This window comes from Peromyscus maniculatus, chromosome 5 (genome assembly GCF_049852395.1).
Source record: "Peromyscus maniculatus bairdii isolate BWxNUB_F1_BW_parent chromosome 5, HU_Pman_BW_mat_3.1, whole genome shotgun sequence".
In the NCBI taxonomy this organism is placed as follows: domain Eukaryota; kingdom Metazoa; phylum Chordata; class Mammalia; order Rodentia; family Cricetidae; genus Peromyscus; species Peromyscus maniculatus.
In genome coordinates, this window is record NC_134856.1 from 130,176,786 (window position 1) to 130,198,500 (window position 21,715).

The following is a 21,715-nucleotide window of genomic DNA, read 5'->3' on the forward strand; positions in this document are numbered from 1 at the left end:
GAGCCCACTGGGTGCTGAGGATGCTGAGGTGGGGAGCAGAGCCCACTGGGTGCTGAAGATGCTGGGGTAAGGGCAGAGCCCACAGGGTTCTGGTAACATTATGGATGGGGGTAGAGACTACCAGGTGCTAGAGACTCTTTCCCAGGGGATACAGCCCACTAGAAGCTGGAGCACAGAGACAGACATCAGAGTCCAGGAGGTGCTGGGGACAATGGGTCTGGAGTGGAGCCCTTCACAACCTGCTGGGGTCCGGTGAGGGGTTCTGACTTGAAAAGCATCCTCTCAGGCTCTCCACTCCCATCTGCAATGCTGCTTTGCATTTTGGAAGTTTCCCTGTTGGGAAGGTTCTAGGTGTGTGAGCCCAATATGGTCAGGAGCAGTACACACATTCCACGGCACTACGTGATGCTCAGGGAGTAATAAAAATGCAAAGTGCCCTACAGCGAGTCCTTAGCAGCTCTGTTCTCAAGAGCTTCTGGGCTTCTAGACTGGAGTAAAAGCTAGTCATCATTTCCCGGGTGGTCATGGGCAAGCCCAGGCCAGGCTCTGCATCCAGAGCAGAAAGAGCCTCATTTTCATGTTCTGAGAACAGACACCATGATGGCTTGCTCAGAGTCTCACAGGGCCAGAAAGGGAATATGAGTCCACCACCCCAGCTCAAGCAGAACTGGTCTGGAGAAGTATAGTTTGCTGCTGTGGAGCCAGAGCTCAGGGTTTCTGTTGTTCTATACATCTTGTTCTCTGAATTCCCCCTTTGCCTCAGTGATAAGCCCCTCAGCCCTCCCTACTGGCTCAGGCACCTGCCATCTGGCCTGCTGACATCAGTGTGGTTGCTGGGAAGTCTTCCCAGCACCTCTGCATTCTACTTGGGGCACTGGTGACCCAGTGGCCTCCCCTAATTGTTAATGAGCCCAAGGACATGTTTGTCACTGGCCCCAGACACTCCTCTACCCATACACATCTTGTTGGCTTCCTGCCCCAGAACTGGCCATCCCAGGGTCCCCCTTCTCTGCAAGTGGGTAACTTCCTGGCTACAGACAGAGCTTGGAGGGGCTGTAATCCTGAGGACAGAGAATAGGAGGTCAAGGGTGAGGTATGTTTTGAGGAGTGTGGCTCACCTTGAGGACATGGTACCAGGCCGAGGCACCCCCAGAGTCTATGTGGAAGTCAGTGTAGCTGTCCTTCACACAGATCAGGCAATACTTGGTCACCTTGGGCTTGGCCAGCAATGCATCATCAGGCCAGTAGTTTTCCACCCATGAAAGTTTCTTCACAATGTCAGGTGGCTCCACAAAGCTGGACATTCTAGGGCCATAAAAGGAAGAGCAGTCAGGGGGATAGGGCCCAGAGCTTCCATTTTTAATGCATTCTAAGGTAGGAACAGTACAAGGCTCCTTCCACATGCTACCTCATAAATCTGCAGGCTCTGGGCAGCCATCTCTCTTTATAGGGGAGTAAACCAAGGGCTCCAGAGGATGGAAGGAACCTGACCACTCTGTAGGGCTGCAGAGGCCATGGAGATTTTTCTCTACCCCAGAAAGAGAGCTGAGCCCTTAAAATGGTCCACTGGGGTTGGTACCACAAGACTTTCAGAAGAAATCTTTCTCACACATGGCCCAGTGCCTCCTGTACCATTTGGAGAAAGACCACCTCCCTCCAGGGCAAACACAGGCGCCCAGGGACTCCCTGTCACATTTAGTTGCTGTCAAATCAGTTACATCACTCCCAACGAAGGTGGGAAAAGGCAGAGGTGACCCGGTGTGTTGGTGAGTTTCTTTTTCAACTTGACACAAGCCAGAGTCATCTGGGAAGAGGGGACCTCAGCTGAGAAAATGCCTATATCAGACTGGCCCGTGGGCGAGACTGTAGGGCATTTTCTTGACTAATAACCAATATAGGAGGGCCCAGGCCACTGTGGGTGGTGGTGCCACCCCTGAGCAGGTGGTCCTGCATGTATAAGGGCAAGCCCTGGGGAGCAAGGCAGTAAGCAGCACTCTTCCACGGCCTCTGCTGTAGGTCTTACCTCCAGGCTCCTCCCTGACTTCCCTGCATGATGGACTATAGCTATGCAATGAAATAAACCCTTTCTTCCCCAACTTGCTTTTGGTCATGGTGTTTTACCACAGCAATAGACAGTAATCGAATACACCTGGGTTTAGTGAAATGTCAGCACCCAGGTGCAGTGACAGAGAACCAGATCTGAATGTTCTTGCTGCCTCGGGCCTAACAGGGTCTCTCACACCTCTCCACCTAGCCTCAACTCCTATGCCCCGCAAATCTCTACCTTGCCTCTGTTGAAGGCCACATACACCCTGACCCTGTCTGGAGTAGCTCCGTGTAGCCTCCTCATCCTCTGTATCCATCTTACATATGAGCTAGTCTTTTCCATACCTAGGTAGGACTCCAGCACCCCTGACTCAACCCCTAGTCCCTACCCTCCTTCCACATCTTCAATATGACCCACAGAAATTCTGCAGTTGGGGACTCCCTCTCTGTGGGACAGGCACCTTATATGTCCAACTCTGCTGACCCCCACATTCAGTGGGCATGATGCACACCTGTCCCAGTAATCCCTCTCAGTGACCCCCAGGGAACTCACGTCTCCAGTAAACAGACCAATAAAACCCCTCCTAGGTTTCCAATGCATTTGGATGAAGCCTAGGACCCATAAAGGCATCAGCCCCCAGGCCCCTCCTGCTGTCTGCGCTCCCTGCTCCTCGTGGTGTAACCTCCAGGCTTGCTGTGTCGCTCCCGGTTAGTGCATGGGAGCTCTCCATCTCCATGAAAATGCCCCCCAATCACAGCTCGGCCCTGTTGCCCCAGCCTCGAGATGGGGCAGAGCCTGTGCATAACTGACCCACAGACACCCCATCCCACAGGGATCGTGCTAATGCTAACACTTGGGGCCTGTTGGGACAGCTGTGAGTGGCCTCATATTTCAAGGCAAGCAGTAGGCCTGGGAGGTGCGGAGCAGCCGCCACAGTGCGATTCCACGTAGATGAGTAAGTAAGTGTGTGCACACAAGGGTGTTGGTACATGTGGCGGGGAGTACGCCATGGAAGTGTTGAGTGTAGTGCCAGTGAGTGTCACAGTGTGTTGAAAGTTTCAGTGGTTATGGTACGGTCAGGAGGGAATATGCTGCGGGTATCCTGACCATGTCAGTGCTGTGTCTCAGAGTGTTTATGAGTGTGAATGTCTGTAAGTATGTGTCTTGAGTGTGTCTACATCTTGTTCTATGAGTATGTCATGATTATGCGTGTGTCAGTGTGCTGCCTCAGTGTGTCATGAGAGTATGTCATCGTGCTGTCTTAGTGTGTCCCTAGGCATGCATGAGTGTATTACGAGCGTGAGTGGGTGTGTGCATTGTCTGTGTGTCATGAGTGTATGTCAATGTGTTGTGCTTCTGGGTTTGTGTGTCATACTTCTGTGAGTTTCTGTGTGTCACAAGTGTGGGTGCCAGTGTGTCATCTCAGCACGTCATGAGTGTGGATGAGGAGCATGTGCTTCTGGAAGGGACTCATTCATACTGCTTCAATGGCTTTCTCTGGGAGGGGGGTGGTTTCTCCGTTTGCTCCTATTTCATCCGAGTTGTTTCACTGTGTTTTAAGAGACAGGGGAACCAAGCCTGCATGGTGATTCCTGGGCAGCTCACAGGACAGCAGCAGGCCATGCAGAGCAGGACACCAAGTCAGGCCTTGCAGCCTCCACCCAGGGCAGAACCCCAAGTAAAGCCTCACAGTCCCCACACCAGGGTTGAACCCCGAACCAGGCTTCACAACCCCAGGACCCCATGCAGGTACCAGAGCCAGCTCTCGCAACCCTCACCTCAGGACGGCCCAACACCATCCTGAGAACTCAGGACCAGTGACACTGACCCTGAGCCAGACCCGCCAAGCCCCAACCCAGAGCAGCCTGTCACCTGGTGTCTGAGAATTCAAGGTTGGTCACATTGAGGACACGCTTGCGGTTGGTGCTATAGTAATAGTCCACAAATTCTTTCAGCTTCATTTTGCAGTCTTTCTGCTTGGTGACGTCTGTCACATCCACGCTTCTCTCTGGCCCTGGGGAGGAAGTGGAGGACATGAGCACAGGAGGAATGTGCTATGGCCTCCCTGAAGGACATGACAGGGATGGACAATTACATGTGTTCAGTGGCCCTTGTACACTGTCCTATGGGCAGTGACCCCATAGAACAGACAAGGGCTGACCTTATCTCCTCTACCTATAATAGCTGTGAATTTGGAGTAACTTAAGTTCCTTTCCTGGACCCAGTAACACTGTGAGGTAGTGATGAGGTGAGACCACATCAGCAAATAAATAGATAGATACATGGTCAAGTTGAGCTTCAGGTAACAACAAACATCTTTGCATAAATACTTCCAGGACAATATTAAAATAAAAAGCCAGGAGCCCTGCATTTCAAGGGCATTTGTTTGGTATAGATATATAAAGGCTTGGTCCCAGCTTGTGCTGCTATTTGGAAGCAGTGGAACATTTAGGAAGTGGGGAGAATCCTAGGTCACAAGTCCCTGGAGAGGACTGCAGGACCCTGGTTCCTTCTTCCTTTTGCTTCCTCATATCATAGTGTATGATATGAGCAGTTTTCTCCATCACACACAACCTTATCAGGGACCCAAGGCTTTGGGGCTGATGACTGTGGACTTGCAGCTCTAGAATCATGAGTTCAAATAACCCTTTCCCCCCTTTATAAATTATTTGTCTCAGATATTTTATTATAGTGATAGAACTCTAATATAGGAGAACTAATATAGGCACCAACTTCCTGTTCTGATCAATTGATGACTAAAGGGGAGAACACTCATCTTGCCCTTTCTGTAGCTGACGAGGAAAAGCTGAGGCTCTTCAAATAATCAAGAATAGAACAGTCTTTACAAAAGAGTCATGCTCAAGAGAGGAAGAAACAATACAGAATGGACAGGCAAACATGCCCTTTTGTCGGGGTCCACAGTCCTGCTCAAACACAAGGTGGAAGCTTTTGGAGCATCCGTGGACAAGAAGCCTGGACACCAGGCCCCACTGAGCATGGCAGCATCACTGCAGGTGTGTGTTAGGCACTGTAGGTGTCCTCAAAGGTGGAGGTGTACCCGCTGGGAAGGGGGAGCCACAAATCCTTGAGTGGGAATGCAAGAAGGGCTGCAAGCTGAAGCCTACAGAAAACACCCAGGACCCATTGATCTGCCGGATGCCATAGCAGGGACTCTGACAACCAATCACATCTTGGATATGAGAAATTCTGGAGGACCCACCAAACTAACAAAATGGCAGGGGTGTGAGGCTGTCACAGAAGAAAATGTAAGGGACATGAAAACCAAATGCTACCCACGGGTCCTGTTTAAAGTCTGAGACAAATGGCCAAATGTAAAGAGTCCTTTGTATTTCTGGAGATAAAACCCAGGACCTTACACAGGTAAACGAGTGCATGCATGCATAAGTCTTATGTATGTGAATGCAAGTGTGCATGTGGAGGCCAAAAGACAGCTTTCAGGAGTTGGTCCACACCTTCAACTCCGCTTGGTTTGAGCAGGCTCTCTTTGTTCTTTGCTGCTACATACTCCAGACCAGCTGGCCTGTGGGCGTCTGGGTGACTCTCTTGTCCTAGGCTTCCATCTTACAGTAGGGGTGCTGGGATTATAGATGTACACTACCACGTTGGCTTTTTATGTGAGTTCTGGGAATGTGAACTCAGGTCATTAGACCTACATGGCAAGCCTTCTCCACAACTCTAAACAGGCATTTTCTGAAGGAACTGGAAGAATTAGGCCAAAGTATAAGCATATCCAACCTGCAGCCCACAGGAACATATGTCCCAGGATACCCAAGAATGTGGCCCAACACATTTGTAGACAAATGTGGTGCAATGGCTGAATTGCAATTATGTTTAAAACCATGTTCAGCTAGCATTGTTGTTAATGGGCAAAAAGAGGTAGGGAAGGTAGGTCTTAAAACACTTTAAGAGGAAAGAAGTTTGGGAGGGAGAAAATCAACACGAAGCTGGTGGGTGTGTGGCCAACAGTCAAGTACACAGGCTTGCTGTTTATTCCCTTCATTTTGTGAATTTAAAATGTTCCATGTGCCAGGTGTGATGACAGAAGCAGGCAGAGCTCTGGGAGTTCAAAGCCAGCTTGGTCTATATAAAGAGTTCTAGACTAGCCAGAGCTACCCAGTGAGGAGGACCTGTCTTATGGTGATATTTTATTTGTACTGAAATGTGATTTTATTTGGGGGTCAGAGCTAATAGCAAGCCATAGCAGAAGCTGGGTGGTGGTGGTGCACGCCTTTAATCCCAGCACTTGGGAGGCAGAGCTAGGCAGATCTCTGTGTGTTCAAGGATACAGCCAGCATGGAGATACATGCCTTTAATCTCAATACCAACCATAGAAGACCTGGAGGTCTGTATAGATGAGCAGTGACAAGGAGGTCATGTGGTTGGGTTTACAACCAATGAGAGGGCAGAATAGAAAGTCAATAAACAGGACAAACACACAAGATATAGGTCTCTTGCTGAGGAGGACAGCAGCGGCAGTGAAGGGTAAGGTTTTTAGCTCTTAGCTATTGCTCTGTCCTCTTGGGCTTTCATCTCTGCATTGGCTCTGTGTTTCTTATTTAACAAGATGGTTACACCTACACTGTCTCAAATAAACAAAAACAAACAAATCTTCATGAAAGTCAGGAAGATGGATCATTGGGTAAAGCAAAGTATTTACATATTCTGAGCTCAGATTCCTAGCATTCATTTAAAGTGGGGAGAGTGGCCATTCATGCCTATAATGCCTGCACTGGGAGAGAGAAGCAGGGATGGACCCAGGAGGGTCACTGGGGCTCCAAGCTCAGTGACTGATCCTGTCTCAAGAGCCTTAAGCCTTACCTACCCTCATCAGATCATGGATAAGGCCGGGTACTTATACACAGCACAGTTCCTCATCCCAACACCTCCCTACTCCAGGCTCCTACTCTATGGTCCTACAAGATACACAAAGGATAGTACTCACCCACATAGTTCTCCACGTCACTCACATAGAATGTTGGGGCAGGGACAGCCAGGCCCAGTCCGTCTTTCTTGGGGACAAGGATGGGCTCGGTGAAGCCATGCTCCTCCATGTAGCCCACAGTGAGCTGGCTGCCTGGCACACGGGACACCACATCTTCAGCACTGTGGACAAAGGGTGGGTCGGGGGCCTCAGGATACCTGGCCATGTGCCTCCTGTGCTCCTGGAGGTTGGCCTGTTGCAGCACCCTGAAAACTACTGAGACAGCTGTAGGCAAGTTTGTGGTGCTGAGTCCAGCAACCCATCACTGAGAGCATGGCACACAGGTCCATTGGTAACTGTGATGGGGAGGTGGAAGCCTGGTACCACAATGATGACGGACAGCAAAGCTCTGCTATGTTCCTGTGTGCTGGCCACCCTTTCCACTGCAGCATAGGCAGGCAGAGAGACACCATCACCTGGGTAGATCGATATCTCTGTCTCTCTCTGTCTCTCTCTCTGTCTCTCTCTCTCTGTCTCTCTCTCTGTGTCTCTCTCTCTCTGTCTCTCTCTCTCTGTCTCTGTCTCTCTCTGTCTCTCTCTGTCTCTCTCTCTGTCTCTCTCTCTCTCTCTCTCTCTCTCTCTCTCTCTCTCTCTCTCTCTCTCTCTCTCTCTCTCCCCTGCATGGCAAAGAGAGAGCAAAACAAATCCCTCTACTTCATCTTGCAGAATCTCAGGTAACTTTCTTGTCAAAACTCACAAGCTGATCTTAAAGTCCACATGGACCACATGAGGGAGCCACATGAGGGAACCACGTGAGAGGGCCAGAATAACAAACACAGTCTTAAAAACACAGAGTCAAGTTTCAGGACCTCTTCACTTCAAACCTTGACTACAGGAGTCAAGTGTGGTCCTGGCACAAGAACAGACCTGGGCCAGTACCTAGAACTTTGTCCAGACATTAACTGAGGACACTTATGAACAAATGATCTCAACAGAGATGCCAAGGCCACTAACAGCAGAAGGAAGTCTTTTCAACAGTGATATTGGGGAGAAGAAGGAAGGCAGATTTTTACTCCATTCTATGTGCAAAAATTAACTCCAAATGTACTCAGGTACAAACTAAATGCTACAACTGCAAAGTCTTTAGGCGAAAACAGGAAGATAAATCGTCATGACCTTGGATTTGGTGAAGGTTTTAGATAGTAACAAGAGCAGGAGAAACAAGTAAAGGATTAGATAAAAGCACTTTCTTCTTCAAAGGCCACCATTGAGAAAGTCAAAAGACAAACTACGGGGCAGGAAGTATCTGCCAATGACGCGCAAGGAATATGCATCTGGACTATGGAAAGAGGGGCCAGAGAGGGCTCAGCAGCTAAGAAAGAACACTGTCGGGTGGCTCACAGCTGCCTCTAAGTCCAGCTGCAGGGGGCCGATGCCCTCGTCTAGACTCTACAGGCACCTGAACTGATGAGCACATCTGGCCACACAGATACAAACACATACACAGAATTTTTGAAAGTCATTAAAATATGTTTTTAAAAAAACCTTTATAAGTCAACAACAAAAAGGTTATTTTAAAAGGTGTGAGGTGGTGGGACTGCAGAGATGCTCAGTGGTTAAGAGCACTTGTTGTTCTCGCTGAGGACCCAGGTTTAGTGCCTCGTATCTACATGGTAGCTCAAAACCATTCATAATTCCAGATTCAGGAGATTTGATACTTTCTTCTGACCTCCATGGGCACTGGACATGCATGTGGGATATACATATATGTGCAAAACATAAAATAAATCTAAAAAAACTTTTTTTAAGCGTGAGGCAGGATCAGTGAGATGGCTCAGCAGATAAAGGTACCTGCCACCAGGCCTTTTTATACACATGAATGCATGTACACATGTACATGAATAAACGTATAAATATAGTAATGTTTAAAGTGTGAGGCAAAGGGCTGAGAGACCCCATCTCAGAGAGAGAGAGAGAGAGAGAGAGAGAGAGAGAGAATCATGCCTGTTAAACAATGCCTAAGGTTACCCTCTGGCCTGCAAATGCACACGTGTGTGCACACACCTATAATGTATGAGCAAAGGCCCTCAGGAGATTCTCTAAGAAGAGACAGAAAGGCTCACATGCGAACAAAAGTTGTTCAACATCTCTAGTCAGGAAAGACATGCACACCAAACTCTGAGAGACCTCTTCACACCCCAGGACGGCCAGACTCAAAGGCTCGGCAGTCAGGGGAGCTGGGAGGATACAGAGAACTCCCTGCAAGGCTGGCAGGGATGTCACAGGAGGCAGCTGCCCTGCGAAGCCGCCCGGCCGGCGGTTTTCAGACAATTAAACCCAGGATTTCCATCCGACCCAGAGGCTCCACACTAAGAAATGGAAACATATGACCACACAAAAACGTGTACATAAATATTTAGACACAATTATTCATAGTAGTCAAAAAGTAAAAATATAAAAACAAAAACAGAAATAGCTCAAATGGCCATCAGCTGAACGCTATAAACAGTCAGTGGTCCAGCCAGACAAGGGGAGACTATCCAGCCAAAGAGAGAATGAAATCCTGACTAATGCTACAGGGGGGATGAGCCTTGAAAATAATCGGAATAAAAGAAGCCACCCAAATCCTGGGTGGTTCTATTTCTAGGAAATGTCTCAGCAAGCAGATTTACACATGAGAAAATGGGCTCAGCAGGTAAAGGTGCCCGTGGTTCCTCAGGGCCATGGGGAAAGAGAGGTGACAGGGTTTCTGTGTGGAGATGAAAGGCTCTGAAATTGACTAATGCAAACGTTCGTCAAGATGCACGCATCTATGAACATGCACGCATCTGTGAACATGCACACATCTGTGAAGATACGCACACATACCAAGAGCTCCTGAAGTTGATATGAGTGCGTTACACTAAGTGAACTACCTCTCAATGAAGGTCAGGGGAGCTGGAGGAGCAGCGCCCGGCTCAGAGGACCCAAGTAAACTGCAGCTCAGTTGCTCATGTGAAGCCACATAATAAGCATCAAAAGAAACCCAGCGATTGGAAACTCTCTGCCCAGTGATACATACTATCCTTCCAAAGTAAGAGAGAAATAAGGATTTCCGTCAGACAACCAGAACCAGCCTCACAGCTGTGGCTGACCCAGAACAGCTTCCTGAGACTGCTCTTGGCCACTTCTTTGCCAGACCTCAGACAGAACAGGGTGTAGGCAATAGAGGGAGGGCAAGGGCCTCCACCAGGTGACAAGGGCATGGGGCAGGTGGCCGGACACCAGGACGGAGACAGGTACTTTCCACCCAGAGGAAGAAAGGTCAAGAGTAGAGCCAGTGTCCTCAAGAGATGCAGACAGAGGAGAGAAGTGACCTGTCTACAGAAGGCCTAGCCCCACAACAGGTTCCTGACAATGGGAGTCCCCAGTGAAAGGCCTGTGACCAAGGGACAGTACACACAGCCTTGGGTGCGGTGATCAGAAGATGGAGGGAGGAGCCAGGGCTTCAGTGGATGGGTCCGCCCCTTAGACAGCACAGCCTGGACCCCCCCAGAAGGCCCACCCACCTGTGGAAGGTCTGCCCAGCTGAGAAAAGCCAGTCATCTGTGGAAGGCAGTTAACTGGAGAAGGTCCAATCACCCAATGAAGGACCACCACATGGGTGAGGACAGGGACGGGCCACCCACCCGAGGAAGGCCACCCACCCGAGGAAGGCCACCCACCCGGGGAAGGCCACCCACCCGAGGAAGGCCACCCACCCGGGGAAGGCCACCCACCCGGGGAAGGCCACCCACCCGAGGAAGGTCACCCACCCGGGGAAGGCCACCCACCCGAGGAAGGCCACCCACCCGAGGAAGGCCACCCACCCGAGGAAGGCCACCCACCCGAGGAAGGCCACCCACCCGAGGAAGGCCACCCACCTGAGGAAGGTCACCCACCTGGGGAAAGTTCGACTCCGCAACTCCTTGATGAAGAGCTGGCTGCCATTCTGCACTGGCTTCATGTCCGGCATCTGCCCAGGGCCATGTTTGTGCCAGGTCCGCTTCTTCTTGACTATAGAGGAGACAGGGGATGGGTCTGTTCCAAGCACAACTCCCACCCAACTTTGGAGGCCCCCACACCTATAAGAAGACATCGCAGCTGGGCACCACAGCGGGCAGAAAGGAAGCTAGGGAGTCCCCAACACAGCAAACTCAAGACCTCTCCCACAGAGCCTGCCAGCCCACACCTACACCTCCTTCTCTTCATCCCCACCTCTCACAATGGAGGTCACGCTTCCACTCCAGCCCTGGCCCTCCTCACTCAGGCATCTCTTGGAAGGTTCTCAGCCCAGGTGTTTGCCATACCATAGTGGGAGGACACATCCTGCTTGGCCTCCACATGAAGAGCTACCACCTTTCCGTCAGGACCTTCCTTATCCAATCCCTCTTTCCCCACCTCCCAGTCAGTGTACCCATGAACAGACCCCTGGAGATGGCCTGAAGGGCAGGGATGTCATGCAGTGCCAGCCTGAGTTAGGGACGGGGAGGGGGTCCCGTCAGCCAGCTGAGTACACTTCCCACGGATATGACTCTGCTGTGGCCACAGAGCAACACTGCTCCTTTGGCCTCTGCCACATAAGGCTCGTGTCTAGGAGCCTGAGACTCCTGTACCAAATTTTTGTTGGTCGAATAAACGTGTCTCATGGCCGTGACCAAGACCCACAGGCCAAAATCACTTCAAAGAACACAGAGAGACTGTGTGGGGTTGGGCTTACAACCCACACCACTGTGGCTTAAGGAAGAGAAAGCAGCATGGGAGGCCCTGGTCCCTGCTCTTCCCTGAACCCAGCCATTGCAGGGCCTGCCCCAAGCCAGGGTGGAAGGGACACAGAGGGGGAGGAAGGCCTTCAACCTCAAGAGGGCTCCCAGTACCAGCCACAGGCCGGAGCTTCCCAGGAGCATGGAAGGGCCTTTTGTCACCAAGGCTTTGGGGATGGAAGTATGACCAGTGTCACAGACAGGCACTGCTCACAGAGCTCAGAGGCACTCAGCTCAAAACTGAGACCATATGCTGGGAGAGAAACGGCTCGGACTTTGGACCATGGCGTCTGACGGAGTACAAGACTCTCAATAACAGCAGTGAGTCCAAACCCCAGTGTTTACACAGCCCCCTCTGAGCACACACACAAATGGACATATGTGCGCACACACACCTGAGCAGGCTCTGACTGGTCTGTGCCCCAGACCCATATGTTGAAATCCTTAGTCCTCAGGGTGACTAGGAAGTGGGGCACCTGAGAGGAGACTAAGTCATGAAACTGAAGTCTTGGTGGTGGAGACAGAGGCACGGGAGGCTCCCTCACCCTCTACCCTGCGGGAAGATGCCGGAGGAGCGAGTACCTTGACTTTGGACTTTTCTGTGCTCAGAACGGCACAAAATGGATTTCCTGCTACTTAAGCATCCCAGCCTGTGGCATTTGTTCTAGCGGCAAAACCAGACAAAGACGCATGTAGGCACACAGGTAAAATGACCATGTCACTCACCCCCTAGGAGCTGGTGGTGGGAATGGGAACTGGAGCTGGTACCCGGGCTCCTGGCTGACTGTGGAGCCTCTGCTCAAACCCCAGCCAAGCCCAGGGGCTGGGTCTTGGTGAGGCAGGTACGCACGCCTTCCCCGGTGCATAGGTTGTTGACACCGTGCAAATGCTCTTTCTGAGGATGCCCGACAGCACCAAAAGAATCAGACTGTTCACCACCGATGCAACCTGCTCAGCCCCGCACCACACCTTCATTCCACCCTGGGCAGACTCAGGCAAGAGCGTCCCAGTCAGGACCTCTCCACACACTCGTGACTGCTGGGAGAGGCTCCACCCCCGTTTCCCACTTCTTCCTCTCCAGTCTGGAGTCTCCTGGAAATGACTCCCTGACACACCATGAACCATCCAGGGTAGCGTGACCCCAGCATCCTCCAGATCACCTTCACTAGGGACCTAACCCCATCCTCCTTAAGAACACGCCTGCTGGTGTCTTTTGATCTAACCCCGCTCGGCCGTGACCCAGCCTCCCAGGCCCCACAGAACAGCTCTGGGTCCTGGTAGAAGCTCTCCATGTTTGTCTCATTTCTAATAAAAAGATAAAGAAGACCCTGAGCTTAACAAGGTACCAGGAGAGTCTTTCTCATCAGTGACTTAGCTGACCCCTTGGCAAGACACTCTGGGCATAGGTGCTGTGTTCCTGGGAAGGTCTGGAAGGTGCCTTAGGAGTCCTGAACTGGCAGGTGCTAAGGATGTGCTGGGGCACGACCAGAAACCAGAGCTGCCCCACCATTCCAACAATGCACATAGGCCAGGCCCTGGAAGGGCCAGGAGACAGCAGACAGAGCCTGGAACAGGGGGTGCCCACCCACCTAGTTCCAGGCTCCAATAGTCCAGGTTCTCAGATGAGCCTTGGCTCACTGGACAGGAGTGTGGACCCTCTGTTGCCCATGTCCTTCCACTGTCTGTCCCACTGTTACCGGAGCCCTGTGGCACTGAGTCCTGGTGCCTCTGTCCCGCACTTCCTGAGTTGCCCGTTTCTCTTCCATTGCCTGCATCCCTACCTCACTACCCCCACCCCACTGTCTGCATCTCCCCCATCTTCGTCTCTCTCTCTCTTCACAGCACTTAAGCAGGGGATATGGTCTCTCGGCTTGCACTGAGTACCTGGGTGAGGTTCTCCTGAAAGGGGGACGACGCAGTGAGTATGATGGCGGCTGGACACAGTCCCCTCTGACCCGTCCAGATCCCCCAGTCCAGCCCCGGGCACGGGATGTGAACAGTGAAACGGCCGGAGCATGTCTACCTGTAGTGTATGTGAGCACTTCTAACACCAGCGTAGGCAGGAGCCCTGAGGACAGCGATATACACGCACGCACGCACGCACGCACGCATACACAGGTCCAGTCCCTGTATTCCTACAGGCCACAGCTCTGCTCCCTACTTGTAACTAGGCCTCGGCCTTGGAGCTCCAAGCCTACTTGGATGAAATTGCACAGTATGAGCTGAGCCTACACCTTGGGTGTTCCTTTAGCACCTGCTGCACAGTAGGGCCCAGAGAACAGGGGTGGGAAGGAGAAGCATCGGATACACAGCAGCAGGCACTGTGGGGAAGCCAGACCCTCAAAGACTTCCGGTGGGGATGCTGGGTGGGCTAAGCTGAGCTCCTGGAGGATGGACAACAGAACTACTCACAAACATCCATGTGCAGCCTGGGTGAGCTGGAGTCCTGAACACCTCCTTTATCACCTGAGCCGCAAGCCCACACTTAACATGGGCTAACCTGCCCACTAGAGGTGCTAGGGGTGGCCCTGGCAAGGCCTTGTGATGGTGGAATCTGCATGGCTGCCTCTAGGGGAAAGAGTCGCAGAAGGCAGTCAGCTAAGCTGGAGGGGTCCCCAGCACCAGAGCCGCCGGCCGGGCTGTGACCTTGGTGTTCCATGTGGGCAGAGGTACTTACGCGTGGACTTGCCATGGGTTTTCTCACAGTTCGGACAGTGGTAGATGTCGATATCGGGTGCCTCCTCCTCTTCCACCCCAACACAGCTGAAACAGGAGGAGACAGACATCAGTACACTCCCAGTCAGCCTCCCTCAGCACCTTCCATCCACAAGCTCAGGGCTAGCTCCTGCTCACTGCCGGAGACTGAGGCCAGGGGAGCAGTGTGGGACTGTGGTCCTTGGGGACGGAGGGGAGAAAGGCTGCAGAGCCGCCCTCCTCAAGCATGAATCTGCAGTGGGATCCACATGCAGCTGCAGCTGCTCGCTATGGGGACCCAGCGCTGTGCCACTCATCAGGCAAGCCTGCCTCGATGAGGACCACCTCCATCATCACCCTGGGAGGGACAGTGGCAGAGCCTCTCTGGTGGTAGCCAGGGAACAGAACACACCTGGGAAGACAGGCGAACCCTGAGCTACACCACAACCACTCACCCCACTCAGTTTCAGGAGGCCAGGGCAAGGTTGAGAGACAGTGACCCATGTGTCCCCCCTTCTTCCCTCCCAGGGTTCTTCGAGGCCTGAAAACCTGCCCAGGAGACAGCCACTGGCACCAGTCAGTTGGCAGCCAAAGGCCCCTTAGGGAACGAGGACGGAATCAATGGATGCCACCCTCAATACCAACAGGTTTCTAACATCACGGCCAGCAAAAGGAAAGCATGGGGCTCTATTCCGACCCCTTCCACTCTGGTTAAGGTAAAGGAGGCAGCGGAAGGACATGGTGAGAATTCAGTGCATGGGCAGGGTGCTGGGACAGATGGGAAAAAAATCACTGGATTGGAGAACACACCAACCCACCTTCCAGCCAGCACAGACGCATGGATGGAGCTACCTTGTATATTTTAAAGTGGCATGACCTGAGGGCAGCCACAGAGTCTCCACCCAGGAAGGGCTAAGGGAACTGGCTGTCTGGAAGCCACCACCATACACTCTGCAGACGACTTTCGCATAGGGCAAGCTCTACAAATCCACCAAAAGTCAAAGTTCCCAGACTGCCTCCAGCTGTATTTAGCATGACTTTTCAAACGTGCTCTTTTGTCTTTTTTTTTTTTTTTTTTTTTTTTAATATGGGCTCATGGTGTACTGGCTCATAGAGAACCACTATAAATTTTATACCTACTAAAAATGAGTAAGGAGAGCTGAGGAGATGGCTTAGTCAGTTAAGGTTTTGCTGGGCAAGCACCAAGATCAGCGATCAGATCCCCAGAACTGATCAAGAAAAGCAGGAAGTCGTGGCACATACTTATAACCCAGTATTGGAGCAGTGAAGACAGGCATTTCCAGGGGGCTCACTGGTGGATGACCAACCCTAATCAGTGAGCTGCAGGTCGCAATTAGAGAACCTGTCTCAAAAAACAAGTGATCGTCTTCTAGGAAGTAACAGACAAGGTTGACCTCTGCCACCCTTGGGCAAAAAAGGGGAGGGCCTTTTCCTGACTTCTTGGTTCCTCAAACATCACCTGATGGGGCAGCATATCTCTGTGTCTCAGCTTGCTTTCCCATCAAATGAGGGCATCTTTGTTGTTATTGTTGTTTCAAGACAGGGTTTCTCTGTATAGCTCTGGTTGTCTTGGAACTCACTTCTGTAGACCAGGTTGGCCTGGAACTCAGAGATCTGCCTGTCTTTACCTCTAGTACTGGGATTAAAGGCGAGCGCCACCACACCCAATATTAACTAAGGACTTGGGGATGGAGCAGAATGTGTACAAGCTGACCAAGGAACACCAGAGAGAAGTAATCAAACCAAAGTGTCCAGGCTCTTACCTAGACTGACCAGACACAAAGAGAGGGTTAAAAGAAAGATTACTGAAACCAGACTTACTTACAGACTAATAACTAGGTAGCCTAGGTGAAATGGACAAATTCCTAGGAACATACAAACTACAAAAGGCAATTCAAAAAGAGCAGAGTAAGTTGTAACTCTGCAGCAGAGTGCTTGCTGAGCACATCTAAAGCCAGGACTGATTCCTACCACCCAGCGTACACACACCGACAAAATAGGAAAAAGTGAACAGATCTATAAGTCATTGTGCCTCAAAAACCTCCCTCAGAAAATTTCAGAGACCAGGAAGATGGCTCGGGGTAAAGGCACTCACCACAAGCCTAACAATGAGAGTGTGATTCCCGGGTGTACCGACACACACACACACACACACACACACACACACACACGCACGCACGCACGCACGCACGCACGCACGCACGCACGCACGCACGCACGCACGCACGTAATAAAGTAACAAAAAGGAAAAGTCCAGAAGCACCACTAGTGAATTCTATAAAAAATAATACCAAGCTGTCTCAGAAACAAATAGAAAAGAAAGTAATATTCCTGACCCACCCCCTCTTTTGATGCTGGAATGAAATTTAGGGCCTCGGATATGCTAGACAAGGATTCTATCATTTATCCCCAGCCCTCCTGATTCCTTTTATGAGATCAATAATATCTTGATCCCAAAGCCAGACAAAGGCATACAAAAAAGAAAAAAAACAAACAAACAAACAAAAAAAAAACAGACCAACATCTCTTATTAATAGCAGTATAAAAATCCTCAGCAAACTATATCGTAACTCAGGTGGTGATGGCACACGCCTTTAATCCCAGCACTTGGGAGGCAGAGGCAGGTGGATCTCTGTGAGTTCGAGGCCAGCCTGGGTCTACAGAGTGAGTTCCAGGACAGCTAGGACTGTTTCACAGAGAAACCCTGTCTCAGAGGGGAAAAACAAAACCAAAAACAAAAGCCTATATTGTAAAATCCAGCAGCGTACAAGGGGGTGGTACTCCACAACAGAGTGAGACTTATCACAGGAATGCAAGGACAGTTCCATACATAACCTAGACCTGTGCTTCAATCCCTGCAGCATCACACTGCACAAGGGAAGAGTGTGCCCTGGGGCCCCACCCTGGAGGCCACAGAGCAGCAGGGACTGTGCAAGTTTCACCCCTTCTGAAGCAAAGGGCAAGGTGCACAGCTCACGTGGCCCTTTCTCCTTCACACTTCTGTTCACATCTTTCCCAGTCCTTCCCCAAACCCCATCTTCCCTAAGATGGTCTCACCTCAGACAACACAGGGAAGAACCACGTGAGCACCTCAATTATACAGAAAAAAACACTTGGCAAAATCCAACACCTATACATAATTGTATTTATTTTACTTGGGGGTGGGAGACAGAGTTTCTCTGTGTAGCCCTGGCTGACCTAGAACTCACTCTGTAGACCAGGCTGGCCCTGAACTCAGAGACTAGCCTGCCTCTGTCTCTTGAGTGGTAGGATTAAAGACATGTGCCACAACCCAGCTCTTCATATATGTGGTGTGTGTGTGTGTGTGTGTGTGTGTGTATGTTTTTATATAAATATATAATACATTTTTTAATCTATAGACTAAGAACAGAAGGGAATTTCCTCAGCAAGATAAAGGTGTAATATGAAAAACTCACAGCTAATATTACACAGAATGATGAAAAACCAAAAGCCTTTCCCCAGAAGATCTGAAATGAGGCAGGATGTCAGCCATTGCTACTTCTACTCAACACAATGTTGTTTAGCTTGAACTGTTTAGGGGGCCCCCAGGCAGTGGGATTAGGACCCATCCCCGGTGCATGAGCCAGCTTTTTGGAGCCTAGTGCCTATGGTGGGACACCTTGTGCAGCCTTGGTGCAGGGTGGAGGGGCTTGGACCTGCCTCAATGGAATGTACCAGGGTCTGCTGACTCCCCATGGGAGACCTTGCCTTGGAGGAGGTGGGAATGGGGGGGTGAGTTGGGGGGTGCTGGGGGCAGGAGGAGGGAGGACAGGGAAATCTGTGGTTGGTATGTAAAATAAATAGAAAATCTCATAATAATAATAATAATAATAATAATAATAAGTACTAGTCAGAGCAATTAGGCAACAAAAACTAAATAAAAAGCCTTCCAATTGAAATAAGTAAAATTATCTTCATTTGCAGATGACTTGCTTAAATATTCAGAAAATCACATGGAAGCCCTGTATATAAAACATGTTAGTTGGGGTTGGGGATTTAGCTCAGTGGTAGAGCACTTGCCTAGTAAACACAAGGCCCTGGGTTCGGTCCTCAGCTCCGGTGGGGGAGGGGGGAATGTTAGCACTAATAAATAAAAGGGGAAGTTTTAGGATGCAAGATTAGCACACAAGCACAGCCGTGCTCTAGACACTGGCATCAGGCAGGATAAACTATTCAGGGGAAATGTACCTCGAATACAGGCAAGATTTGTACACTGCTGAGACAAGAGGAAAGCCGACCTTGAACTCACAAGGAATTGTGAAGGACCCCAAATAACCAAAGCAATCTTCAAAAACAAATGAAGTTAAGAGAACATATACTTCACAACTTACAACAAAGCCATAGTAACCCAAACAGTGTGGTCCTGGCATCTATCTAGAAATAGACAGCAGAATAGAATTAGACCCAGAAACAAACCCACATACCCTGGTCAATTTATTTTTGACAAGAGTTCTAAGATCATTCAATAAGGAAAGACTATTCCGTGTGTGTGTGTGTGTGTGTGTGTGTGTGTGTGTGTGTGTGTGTGTGTGTGTTATACTGCATGCACATGGGTTTGCAGATGCACACACCTGTGCACATGCATGGAGAGGCCAGGGTTGAACAGTGGGTGTCTTCTTCCATTGTCCTCTGCTTTACTGCTTTGAGCAAGCAGGGTCTTTCACTGACCCTGAAACTCACCATTTTAGCTAGACTGGCTGGCCAGTGAGTTCTCAGGGTCTGCCTGTCTCTACTCCTTAATGTCCACCTGACACCCTACACAAAAACTGACTGAAAACAAACTGATCAACCAAATATAAGATCTAAAATGATAAAACTGTTAGAAGAAAACGTGAACAAAATCTTCATGCTTTGGGATCTGGCGATGGATGACTAGAAATAACACCCAAAGAATAAGCAGCAGCAGCAACTACACATGATAAACTGAGCTTTATCAAAATTAAAAACCGTTTGTGCCTCTAAGATTGGGCCAGGCAACATTTCGTCATGGATGGGGGAGGGGCTCCTGAAGCCCCACCCCTTCCTGAGGGCACACTGGCGGCTAATGGTTACCAGGCAGCGGCAGGAGCACCATTTTCTTCGGTACTGTACCTTTGATAATAACCCCTCAGCCATGCTTGTGCGAGGAATCCCAGCTAAACTCAGTGGCTCAAAAGAGGAGGAGGAGGAGGAGGAGAGGGCTCATTGGAAATAGATGAGCTTCAGTGGAGAGGGAACGGAAGGGAACATATAATGGGCGGGTGTGGAAAAGGCCAAAATTCATCGTATATATGTAGGAGGCTGTCCAGTAATTTTTTCAATTCAATTAAAAAATACTTTTGTACATCAAAAACACTGTTGAAAAAGAAAAGGCCACTTACAGATGGAAGGAAAATTTTAAGTTACACATCAGGTAAGGAAGGGTCTAGCATCCAAATACAGAAAGAACTCTTATAGCTCAATAATAAAATAATCTAATTTTAAAATGAGCAAATGACTCAAACAGACATTTCCCCAGAGAGGATGAGTAAACAGCCAACAGGCACATGAAACGACACCGAGCATTCAAGTCATTAGAGAAGTGCAAATCAAAATCCAGCAAGATGCAACTTCACACCCAGTGGGATGTGGAGAGACTGTGACCCTTCCATAATTTCCTCAATTGAGAAAAACGTAAAATGGTGCAGACACAGGAAAAGAAGATTGATTGCCTCAGAAAATAAACGTACAATGAAATATGAGCCAGTGGTTTCACTCAGCTAAATATCTAAGATTTAAGAACTGGTACCCCTCAATGCTGTATCCACAAAAACAGGGGGATGTTCAGTAACCGAAGGCATCCCATATCCAAGGACAGGTGGATGGATCAACAATATGTGATCATACAAATAACACATTAATTGACCTAAAGTTTACATATTCAGCAGCACATATGAATAGAAAAAACTAGATTAGTTGGGGTGGGGAGCCCAATACACAGTGATAACACTGTATAACAACTCTCAGGTAAAATATCTACAACAGCTAAGTCTAGAGAGACACATGGCAAGTTAGGTGCCAGAGGGTGGGAAAAGAAGGGATTTGGGGTTGCAGCTTGATGGGAAGTGAGTTTATGACCAAGGAACATTGGCACAGTGCCATAGAGCCTTCAAACTCACTTTGGAGCATCCACACTGGCCACAGAATATTCACACCAACTGCAGAATATTCACACTTCACACTGGCCTCAGAGTATCCACACCAGCCATGGAGAATCCACACCAGCTACAGAACATTTTACACGGGCCAGAGAATTCACACCAGCCATGGAACAATCACACCAACCATGGAGCTTTCACACAAGCCATAGAGCGCTCACCAGCCACAGAGCATCATACTGGTCATGGAGCATTCACACCAGCCATGGAGCATTCAAACTGGCCAGGAAGTATTCACACTATCATGGAGCCTGCGCAAAGGGTCTGGCTCTGACTTGCTTATCAGGGAATTCTATTCTGTAGGACCCATTTATAGAATGGATTTGCTTATAGAAAACCCAAGCAGGGTAGGTAGAAACCACACTTCCCTAAGTATGAGGTGAGTCACTTATTGTTACTCAGCTCTAAAGCCATGTGTTTTGTTGGGTACTCTCAAACATCCCTGATGACAATGCTGTGACCTTTCTAAGAAACTCAGGGTGAGCTGAGTTCTTCCCAGAGGCAGCTGTACCACTCCCAGAGGAAGGGAGAAGCCTCAAGTCACTTCAAGTTTCACTGCCACCATCCTTGCACTTACAGGACACAGCAGAGATGTCCCCAGGTCTTGAAGCAAACCGGAGCTGGGAGAATGAGTAGACATGACACCGAGGGCCAGGATGTTCATGATGACTGAGCTGACAGGAATTTTAAGGACTGCGTTCAGGAAATCTGACTTCCAACTCATTTAAAGGTGTAAAATCACATTTACAGGGTTATTTAAAGCAGCATTTGTTGGAAAGAAGTCAGCAAGGCCCACACTTGTTATTCTAATTAAAGCCAGGTTGAGAGCTGGCTCTGGTGTGCACACCTGCAAGTCCAGCACTCTGGGGGCAGAAGTTCAAGGCCAGCCTAGTCTATATAGTGGGTTTTGAGAAAGCCAGAGCTCCCTGGTAAGACACTATCTCAAAACAAAATGAAAAAGCCAGGTCAGGGCTGGCTGCATGTGTACCTGAAAGAGCACAATCCCCTCCCACCCACACAGACACAGACAAAC

General features: G+C 49.8%; 1 protein-coding gene across 1 annotated transcript in view; it reads right to left on the bottom strand.

The window, feature by feature from the left end:
• Phf2 (PHD finger protein 2) overlaps positions 1 to 21,715 on the bottom strand; it is a 71,907-nt gene that overhangs the window by 21,701 nt on the left and 28,491 nt on the right. The window contains exons 2-6 of the mRNA XM_076573275.1: positions 14,448 to 14,533; positions 10,910 to 11,024; positions 7,011 to 7,171; positions 3,920 to 4,061; positions 1,119 to 1,305 (exon numbers count right to left, since the gene is read on the bottom strand). Of these exons, the coding sequence (XP_076429390.1) occupies positions 1,119 to 1,305; positions 3,920 to 4,061; positions 7,011 to 7,171; positions 10,910 to 11,024; positions 14,448 to 14,533 (691 nt within the window). The remainder of the gene's footprint in view (positions 1 to 1,118; positions 1,306 to 3,919; positions 4,062 to 7,010; positions 7,172 to 10,909; positions 11,025 to 14,447; positions 14,534 to 21,715) is intronic.